The 10,812-nt window shown below is 44.1% G+C and overlaps 1 protein-coding gene across 1 annotated transcript; it reads left to right on the top strand.

Annotated features, from left to right (window-relative positions):
• Positions 1-4,153: 4,153 nt before the first annotated feature.
• Positions 4,154-10,449, top strand: LOC120031623 (RNA-binding protein MEX3A-like). The gene is made up of 4 exons (XM_038977426.1): positions 4,154-4,189; positions 4,310-4,484; positions 5,236-5,661; positions 9,326-10,449. The coding sequence occupies exons 1-4, from the start codon at positions 4,154-4,156 to the stop codon at positions 10,447-10,449; spliced, it is 1,761 nt and encodes a 586-aa protein (XP_038833354.1).
• Positions 10,450-10,812: the final 363 nt, after the last annotated feature.

Genomic DNA, 10,812 nt, shown 5'->3' with positions numbered 1-10,812 from the left:
TTCCGTAAATTAAAAAAACAAGATAATGGTGCCATCTGGTTTGCTTAATTTAAGGAATTTGAAATGATTTATACTTTAAGTATATTTTAAACCAAATACTTTTATCAAGTAGATTTTTACTGGGTGACTTACTTGAGTCATTTTCTATTAAATGATCTTTTACTCAAGTATGACAGTTGGGTACTTTTTCCACCACTGGTAACTGTCTAGGGAAAGTCTCCGTTTTAAAAGTTTATATTCTGTTAACTCATATCCCAAATAATGGAAAAAAACACTTGTATCTCAAACAGAGCATTTCAAAAAATGCTTGCTAGTTCCTCATAGAGAATGATGAGCTGGCCAATCAGCAGTCTACTGTCATTAATATTTTTAATGATCGGTACATGCTCACACCATTCTGTTGGGGTACTCCCAAAACATTCCAAATCAAATTGTATTTGTCACAAGCGCCGAATACAATGGGTGTAGGCTTATTTAAGAGCCCTTTCCCAACAATGCAGCGTTAAAAAGTACGAAAAAATGTATAAATAATAATGAACTAAAAATGTGATAAAACAAGAAATAGTAACACAATAAAATAATAACGAGGCTATATAACGGTACCGAGTCAATGTGCAGGGGTATGAGGTAATTAAGGTAATATGTACATGTAGGTAGGGATAAAAGTGGCTAGGCAATCAGGATATATAATAAACAGAGTAGCAGCAGCGCATGTGAAGTGCGTGAAAGAGTATAAAAGAGTGTGTGTGTGTTTGGCGTGTATGTGTGTGTTGGAGTGGTGCCATCTGTAGTGTGTATGGGTATAGTCTGGTGAGTGTGTATAGAGCCAGTGGAATTATTTTTTTATTTTTTTTAAACACCGAAAAGCTGCTTTTTAACATACTTCATTACCAATTTTTGAAAGGAAAACTATTTTACACATATTGTAATTAATTATAGGCCATATTGATAGAAATCTGGTAACACTGGACAGTTACTTTAAGGCTGAAGCTTGACTTCAGTATCTTATGGGTGATATCATCAGAGAGTGGGAAACATGAGGTGAGGTGAACCATACTCATCACTAGGTGTGTCACTACCTGCTGAGCACCGATGTGATCAGTTTGCTCAGAGAGAGAGGGGGGGGGGGGGGGGGGATGACCTAATACCCGAGAAAAGCGATGAAGTCATAGCCACCTGACTCATATTCCCAGCTGAGACTAGCTTTGTGTGTGTGTGTGTGTACGTGCACAAGAGAGAAAGTGAGTGAGTGTATGCCTGTCCAGGGAGTTGTTGGGGAGGATCATGCCTTTAATAGCGAAAGAGGGTGTTGAATAAACCTTGGTGTGGATATGTTTGTCACACCAATCCTACCACTCTCCTGTTACAAACACATTCCCTAACATACAGTAAATGGAGCTTGCCTTGTAGTGAGAGAAACACATTAACAGCCTCACTTACAGAGAAGTTTTATGGGGCTGTATTTATGGATTGCCGTTCATTGAGAAAATGCTGCCGTTTCATTGACAACTTCTACCGTGTTCAGTGAACAAACACAATGAATTGGATAAAGTCAGAGACAAATAAAACCAGCAAAGACCAGGTTTAAGTGAATAACATGTTGATAAGTGTCATGTTTGTCTGAGTCAAGCTAACTGATTATGGTTTATGTGAAATAATCTGCAATATTAAACTGATCCTCTTACCGAGGATTCTATTGCCGTCTTGTCTGCGCAAAGCTGTTGCAACGCAGGGCATTTTAGGCTATGTCGGCTTAGAATGAGATATTAGTGCAAGATATGACATGGTGACATCATATGCAGGAGGTGTTACATCATCCACAAGTGCTGGTTCACTGTATGACATCAGCATGTGGCGCCAGGCCAACATCTCCATTGTGCTCATAGCATCATTCAGGCGACAGCGGGGCACCCAACATGTCATGAAAGGACATCTGGACATGAAAGTCAAAGGGATGCCCCTTGGGGGTTTCTTAAAGATGTCTTTACACTCCATTAAGTCCACTTTGAAAGACAGACACTGTCCATAGGTGGATACGGTGTTTGCATGGGTTGTTGGACAAAGAGATTGGTGTCTGTCTCTGTGGCACAGTAAACCAAAGCACGTCCCCACAGATGCAGCTTCCCTTTCAGAGGGTGCAGAAGGGAGACAGGCCTAATCAAACAGCCAGATGGTCAAGATCCTTGAGAGTTTTTTATGTGGGCATGTAACATGACCTCAGCACTCTGGGTTTTATCAAGCATCCTCCATACACGCGCAGCTGATGAGTTCGTACACTCAAACTACTAGGTAACAATGCCTGGATGTAAACCAGGCCTGCTGTGTCTGAACTTTTAGCAGCATACTGAGTGAAACTTGTACTGGGGTGGGGTCAGATCCGGGTCTCTAAATGTAGGTTTACAGAGAGAAATAAAGTAAGGAACACAGTATCATCACAAACAGGCCCTTAACCCAGACAGACTGGGATGGGGGGAGGATTATCCCTGATCAGTCCTCATTATTGATTGGGCCTTGGGCTCCCTGCAGACCCCATTAATGGAGGCAGATGACCTCTTGGACAACACCGGCTCTGTGTGTCACTGAGAAGCTGTCCCTTCTCCAGTGTCTGCCCCAGAGCCTCTTCCCCCATCCTCACACTCTCCCCAGTCCTCAAGCTTCTCCGCTGGGTTAGGGGATACATACCCCCCCCCCCCCCCCCCCCACACCCCTGTCCTTTACTCATCCCCAGCAATCAGGCTGTTGGTGCTGTTGTTGTCATAGTTGCATTGGGGTTAGGTGGACTAATACAGGTTTTCTAATCCTGTATTCCTTTGTACATATTAGTTCCCCTCTCCTCATGGGCCAGCCTTGGGAGAGCACCCCTTTCTGATTAGCACCCAGGACAGGTGTCAGAGTCTAGACTCTCTACTATGATTATGCACAGGTGCACCTGAACTGACCTTTGTTGTGACAATGTATTTCAACACATGACATAGCCTACTCACCTGTAGTGACTAAGTCAGTGTCTCATGTGTCCAGAAGAGAAAGTTGGGGGATTTCAATCAAATGTCTTTACAAGGGATTCATTTAACTATTTACTAATTACAGAGATTATGGATGAAAAAACACGCTAATCTGCAGACTCTGGCACATTTACAGTACATTGATGTGAACACTGAAATGTTTACTGATACATGCAAACGGTCCCTGTTAAATAAATGGCATATAACTAAATAAATAAATAAATAAATAATTATTAATTCAGTAATTGTTTCTCAGTTTCAAACATACTCAGATTGTAATGGTTGTAAAAACAATTATGGCGTAAACATCATCATGGTTATAAATTAGTGTTTTTATCAACATATTAGGCTAAACATTCATTATGAACATGTATTACTGCTCTATTACCACATTATTAGGTATAGTTATTGTATAGGGATTTGTGCTCATGAAATGAGTGGCAGACTGTCTGATCACATACCCAGTCTGTCACATCCCAAATGAAGGAGAGTTGTTGTTGTTATCAGTAGTGTAATGCATGACAAGGCCACATACAGTATATGGTGACAAGTGATTAATTGAACTCACTCAGTGGGGTTCAAGCCCTCAAATAATCTGGTTAAGCCAGTCCAGCCAAACCATATCCCCTCTGAGAATACAAAGAGAGCATCAAATCATCCGATGATATTCATAATCGGTTAGGCTAACTATAGTTTTGTCAGTGCTGAACATATCACCCATTTGAGGGTGGCTTTGGTGACAAACGTCAAGGTTTCCACAGTTAGTTCGAAGGACACCAGAAACAGAAAGATAACATAATTGCTTATGCGAGATGCACAGTCAGAAGTAATGGAAACAGTCAATTACCGATCAAATTAACCGTATCATCGTTGGTAAGAGCGCAAGCACAGTGATTACCCCCACAGTTTGCCACAACACTGCCATGCGCACCCACACTGCGCCCGCGACAGGCACTATAGGCTACATTAGAGATAGGATACTGTTCCGCTCCAATTCACTATTGAGAGTTTGTATTGCTCACTTGTGAAATGAGACGTTGGCGACCGTTTAAATTAAAACACTGGAGATCCATTAAATTAATTAATTGTACTATTTTTTGTATTATTATTATTACTACTAAGCACATGTGTCTTTGTGTTATTATACAACCATGCCGCCAGGCGTGGCTTCTCTAGAGGACATTTTGGTATGTAGATTTCGCGAGGCAAACGCGGTTCTTTGTTCGCACCAGGCAAGCAATGCTGCAAGCAAGAGCTCTGCTTATGGGAAATATGTAAGGACCTTTTTTAAGATCCCTGCTGCACAGGGTCTGCAACGCCTGTCTGACAACTCCCTTTCTCCTCTCCTCCTCACCCCCTCCTCCTACGTTACAGCCCCCATGCGCAACGGCGCCCAAGACAACAACGCGGTGACCTGCCGCAACCCACAACGAGTGGGGTGGGCGGACCCCGAAATGTCACTTAACTCCTTCATTCTCGATAGTAAGAATAACGCAAATCCTCCCCATGCAGTGAACCAAGTCGTTAAGATTCCACAAATAAACTCCATCCAAAGTCCATCTATCCCTCCGTAGGCTACTGCTGTGCGTCCCACCATAGATAATACAACATTGGAAATATACCAAAACAGTACACTCTGGTGCCCAAATAGTCACTTGAATCGGGAAACAATCCTAAATGGATCCACTTTTGACATTTTATTGAGGGGGAATTATTAGGCTATAGTCCATGCATCCTTGTGTAAGTAGCATACAGTACAAAGATCGTTGCGGTCTTGCATTGCAGGGATGGGGAATAAGTAGCGTGGCTTGGATCTAACGCATGGCTGATATGGACAAAGAAAAGGTGGAGGGGATATTTGTAGAGTTTTTTCTATACGTGGGGAAAAACGCGGGGGTTGGTTTCTGAGATGCCACAGGCTTGGGAACCTGAGACGGAATGGTATAACGGGAGGGCGGCTCGTTTTGTCTCAGCAAGGAGGGGACTGTATACCAGACGGGGTGGAGTGATACATCGCCTAGTCCCTCTCCGTGCAGACGGCCTTGTGTCCCGTTTGCCTAGAGCTGGGAGAATACTGTATCGCAAGTAGGCCTATAGCAGACAGAGAGAGGGGCCGGTCTGTGGGAGGGACTAGCGCAGAGGGAGAATTGGAAGAAGGAGGGGGCGGGGAGGCGGCACGGGTGCTGTTTCTCCAGTCTCTTTCCCCTGTCTTTGTCTCACACTCTTTTGTTAGCCATGCCTAGCCTGCTGGTTCTAGCAGGGATCATGGAGAAAAATGGGGGCTACGGCGGGGATCTAGCCGGCTCCGGGTTCGGAAGCGAAGGTCTCCTTGTGCCACCCGACGAGGAAGAAGACGACTCCCGTGCCCTGAGGGTCGCGCTGGGCCAGCTGTCTCTACTGGGGCTTGGTGAAGGCGAGGACGGTGGCGGGGCTCCTGGAACGGGAGTACAGGATCGGAGTAACAATAACAATAACCATCACAACCATACCAATAATATTGGCGGAGGTGGTGGTGACACAGGGCTTTTGCAAGGGAAGAACAAGTTATGTGTCCTGTACGAGGGTTCTTCAAGTGAGACGAAAGGACGAGGCTGCAACATAACAGAATGCGTCCCCGTGCCCAGCTCAGAACATGTGGCCGAAATAGTGGGGAGACAAGGTAAAGATTCCAACCAAATGTTCCTATTGAAAGTTATGTTGCTGTTCTGAGCTAAATGTGTCTCCCTGTAGTATGTAGGGTGTTTTGATAATGCTCTAACTGTTACGTTAGCTGGTGTTATTGATATAGAAAAGGGAGTGGTGTTATTTTTTGTTGTATTCTACCACTCTTTGACCATGGTAACAAATCTGTTTCAAGTTAACATACAGTGGCAGAAACTGCACCATTGTTGCAACTAGGCTCGGTTCTATTGTCCGTCTAGTGAATTTCAAATGTGGGGAGACACAAAGCAGGACTGTAACCGTTACCTCATGGGCGCATTATTCTACATCCAGCCATCAATGTCAGCTCACAGACGCACACTTCAGGCAGGGATAGCACTTGCTTCCTTTGTCGTCTGAACGCGCGAGACCGTTAAAAAAAACGCAACGTGCTACTGGTAACGGAGGAATCTCGTTCGCCCTGAAATGTTTACAAATGATTTATTCTCTTTATTGTGAATATAACTTGGATTTGAGTAACGATTGACGTTTTCAAGCTGTTGTTTTCGGTTTCGTAAATTCTAATTATGTTCATTGTTTTTGTTGCTGACTGCCCCAGTGACACAATTAGACAATGGCAAAAGTGTTTCTCTATTTTCTCTTTTCTTGAGCAGTTTAAAAGTGAATTCCCAGATTTAAGATGGATATATCTGTGTATTGAGTAATTGTCGAAGACCTCGACATGAACTTGAATGACAGCAGCTGTCAAACAAAGGTGTGAAAGTGAGAGGAGGGTGAGGGGAGGGGTACATTATTAGGCGGTGTTACCAGTAGACACTTGGGATGATCATAGGAATCGAAGCGTGACTCAGCCAGAAGTTGAACCAACGTGTCGAGTTGAATGTTGTGTGGTTCTTCTATTTTCTGATATAAGATAAGAACAAATAATAACAAAATATGTGGCCTTTTTAAAACCTATTGCCCATATTGTTATTGTGATCAACTCAAAATGGCTATTTATCAGACTGTAAATATATTGATTCTCCAGATTGCTTGTAACCTGTCCAACTCTCAGAACCAGCAACTCAAGGCTGTTGATTTTTATTTATTGCTTTGTGCTACATGGGTGGTTTTGTTTGACTGCACCTATTGTTGTGATGAGTCCAAAAGATACAGAGGGGTTGGTTAGACAAGCAAGGATAAATGGGTGGGTCAGAGGCACTGGGCATTGAAAGGGAGTCACACCCAGACACCCAAACCAAGGGCTCCCTTACCTAATGGGAGGGGGGGGGGTGTAGGTAAGGCAAACCAATTCAGCCAGTGAATCCTAATTCATGTTTTTGGGGTTACACAAATAAACAGGTCCCCACAATGTCAAGTGGGTCCAAGGCAATAGAGACCATTTGCTTCAACTCCATTTTTTCCACAGATGTGGGGATCTGGTTGTTGTTGTGCCGTTAAGTGCCCTCATCTTCCTGTGCGTCTCCTGTTCGTTACTCTGAAGTGTAAGCTTCACATTTTAATGGGGTAACTGAAGACAGCCAGAGGGTGGATCCAGTGAGCACAAGTGCAGCAGAGGGCTTTGTGTTGACTGAGAAGTGCTGATTTGGGGGATTTGGGATGAGCTCCTTTTGATTCAGGGCCTCGTTAGTTAGTTCACATTCAACGCCCTCCTTCCCAGGGTCGACTACTGCCTGGTGAATCTGGCAAGTTAATGTTCCGTCCTGGAGAAGCAAATATTATCGTTTTGTCCTTTGTCAAAGTCATTTGAATTGATTCTGGAGGATGATTTTGTGTCGTCTAGGGCTATATTATTACGACTTTTGGTCAACGGTGGGTTTGCTGTGCATGCGCCACTAACAATGCACACAGTACTGGAAAGCATGCTCTCCAAATGAAAGACATGGCATACAGTTGTGGATTGATCTAGAATGATCTTTGTCATTTGCCTGAAGGAAATTATAAAGGTTCCAGTGGAGTACTTTTCTTTGTCTCCTCTGTTCATAGTTTTAAGTTTTACGTTGCCTATTGGTCTCAACTTAAATATCTATTCACCTTCCTGCTACAAAGGATCACAAAACCTTACATCTATCCTAAGTTAACACATGGTTTAATATAATAACATTGTGGTTATTACATGAGTTATAACTATCATACATATTATAAAGCTTGAGTGTTCCTTCTAACACCATCATGCTTGAACCCCAACTAATATCATCACCGCCATCGTCCTCAATAAATAAATAATAATTGTAGTTTGAACTCTTCAGCCCCCAGAGCCTCACTGAGTCACTCAGTCAGTGCCATCTAGGCTTCTGAAGTTTGTGCCCTAGTAAGTGGGGCTATTTAGTAGCATTAGGGAAGCACATTTCCCTCGGATAGAGGTGATCATGACATTTGATCCACATTGCTAAAGTCCCTGCCCAGGGACTGCAGTTGAAAATAAGCAGGTTGGCTAAAACTGGCACTTTTACAGTAATGTTGATTAATGTGCACTGTCCCTGAAAAAACGACATTTAATAAAGTAAGTAAAGTAAAGTGTATTTAGGCTACTGATGTAATGGTGTGCTGTGATTTGTAGTGCTACTCAGAAAGACGAGCTGAGACCTGACCATTGAATAAATTGCTAGTTATTGTTACCAGACCACGGACATACATACGCCTCTTAAAGACCCTGCTAAGGGGAGACACTCAGGGATTCTTAGGGGTGGAACATAAACTTGCATTTCAGAATGAGAACTGTAGCTGCACACCTGCGTATATATGACACCACTGGCTGCTTTAGTGGGGCATTGCATACCGTTTCCTGTTAGGCGTAATATACAGAGTACGGCTGTGTTTACCATATCCCTCTTGACCTCAAGTGCTCTTAACAACCCTACTCTACAATTACTCATTTTTTATTCCCCTCTGCATTATTACAACGTCTCAGTATTAGAGACTAAGGTAATTTGACATGAAATAGCATTAGCCTGTACTCTCTCACATCTAGGATCTCGCTAAAAGCACTTAATATAGTCAGCTTTTACACACTGATCAAAAACAGAGCAAATGCACTGCAATAAACGACCCAAAAATGATGTATGTGTGGGCCGGAGGTACCAGACTTATCAGTTCAAGGAGAGGGGCTGGTTGTTCGTGGCAACACTGTTGAATGCATCCATAACTGTAGCCATAGCACAGAATAGTTCTGATGTCCTTTGGAAACAGGTACAATAACTCATCTGTTTATCAATGTTTGTACATAGGAAATCAAATAAAGGGGTATTCTAAAAATACTTTGATGTCTACAGTCTCTTCAATTATTTCAGATTTTACAGCAGATTGAGACTTGATGTCATGTGAAAACATGTGACTTAGTAATGATAATCTTGGCAGAAATGGAAAAAAAAGTGTCATACTGTAAAATGTTGTAAAGGGGATAAAGACTGGTGACCATTTCTGGACTGTCTAAAAACTCTGAAGTTGCGGGCATTTTCGACCAAAATTTGCCATCTTTTAAAAAGGTATGTCAAAGGTCAACTATCAATTCAGTCTTTGTTTCCATAGAAGAGGAAAACATAAAACCATGTAGTAGTAACAATCTTAGCTATTTCAAACTCCTTATATTTGATGAGTGTAACAGAAAAATGAAATCATTGTGACCTTGGCCATTTTCAAACTTTGCCTTTTTGTTTCTGCAGGTTGCAAGATCAAAGCCCTGCGGGCCAAGACCAACACCTACATCAAGACCCCCGTGAGGGGCGAGGAGCCTGTGTTTCTCATCACGGGCCGAAAGGAGGATGTGGCCCTGGCCCGGCGCGAGATCATCTCTGCCGCCGAGCACTTCTCCATGCTCCGAGCGTCCCGGAACAAGCTTGGTGTGTCCTTCAGCGGTTCCCCGCCTGCGCCCCTGCCAGGCCAGACCACCATCCAGGTGAGGGTGCCCTACCGCGTGGTGGGGCTGGTGGTGGGGCCCAAGGGTTCCACCATCAAACGCATCCAACAGCAAACCTGCACCTACATCGTCACCCCTAGCCGAGACCGTGACCCTGTCTTCGAGATCACGGGATCACCCAGCAACGCCGAGAGGGCCCGTGAGGAGATCGAGGCGCACATCGCATTCCGAACGGGAGGTCTGCACGACCACAACAACGAGAATGACTGCTTGGGGCTGGATGGCGGCAGCCCAGTAGGCTCCGGGGGTCTGGAGAGTCGCCTGCAGCAGGTGTGGGGTCTGCAGGGGGGGCAGCGCAAGCCATTGACCAGTAGCTTCCGCCAGAACTTCTCAGATGCCATGGTTGGAGGAGGGGAAGGAGGTGGGGTAATCTTCAGCAAGGGCAACTTCAACAGCCCTGGAGAGAAGCCCTGCTCCTACTTTGGCTCAGAGGGCACCCAGAGTTGGGGAGACCCAGACTACCCAAAACAGGTGGCTTTCTATGCCCAGCAGCGCTCCAAGAGCTTTGGAGGCCTGCCCCTAACCAGACTCTCTCCAGGCCTTTCTGACCCCTGTGGAGGGAACAACGACAACTCCTCGGGCACCAGCATCACTATTCTGTCTGGCTCGCCTCATGCCCAGGCCCGCCGTGCCCACAGCGAGCCAACCTCGGGCGTGGGGTTCCCTGGACGCCTCCCTGTACCGGACTCGCCACCGGCCATCCTCCGGGACTGCATGACCTGCTTCGAGAGCAAAGTGACGGCCGCCCTGGTGCCCTGCGGCCACAACCTCTTCTGCATGGAGTGTGCCATCCGCATTTGTGAGCTCAACCATCCAGAGTGCCCGGTGTGCCACACCCTGGTCTCTCAGGCTATCCGAATATTCTCCTAAAAAACACCACGTCAGTTTTTATCATTCGTTTTATCACAGTGTTTGTTTGACATTTATTTACTATTATTATTATGATTATTATTATTATACTTTTCTCAGAAAATTTTAAACAAACAAGCAGATATTTTAGAAGGCACTGCTTGCTTTACTAAAAAGTATAAGAAATATTTTGACTTTTTTCTTTTATATATATATATATATATACATATATATTTTATAAAAGTTTTGTTTATAAGAAAAGTATAGTACCTAGCATTTTTTCTGTTTTTTTTTACTGCTGCTGTTTTTCATTCACGAATCACAGTGTGGGCGGAGTAGATAGGAACGTGAACATTTTACGATTCAGATTTATTTTACCATGAA

This window comes from Salvelinus namaycush, chromosome 37 (genome assembly GCF_016432855.1).
Source record: "Salvelinus namaycush isolate Seneca chromosome 37, SaNama_1.0, whole genome shotgun sequence".
In the NCBI taxonomy this organism is placed as follows: Eukaryota; Metazoa; Chordata; class Actinopteri; order Salmoniformes; family Salmonidae; genus Salvelinus; species Salvelinus namaycush.
This window is presented reverse-complemented; position numbering and strand designations above follow the sequence as displayed.

Excerpts from the sequence above, each read along its gene's own strand:
- LOC120031623 (XM_038977426.1), top strand. The coding sequence starts at position 4,154 with ATGCCGCCAGGCGTGGCTTCTCTAGAGGACATTTTG. Across the intron at positions 4,190-4,309 it reads CTTCTCTAGAGGACATTTTG|GGTCTGCAACGCCTGTCTGA; the intron begins GTATGTAGATTT and ends CCTGCTGCACAG. Across the intron at positions 4,485-5,235 it reads TAACTCCTTCATTCTCGATA|CCATGCCTAGCCTGCTGGTT; the intron begins GTAAGAATAACG and ends CTCTTTTGTTAG.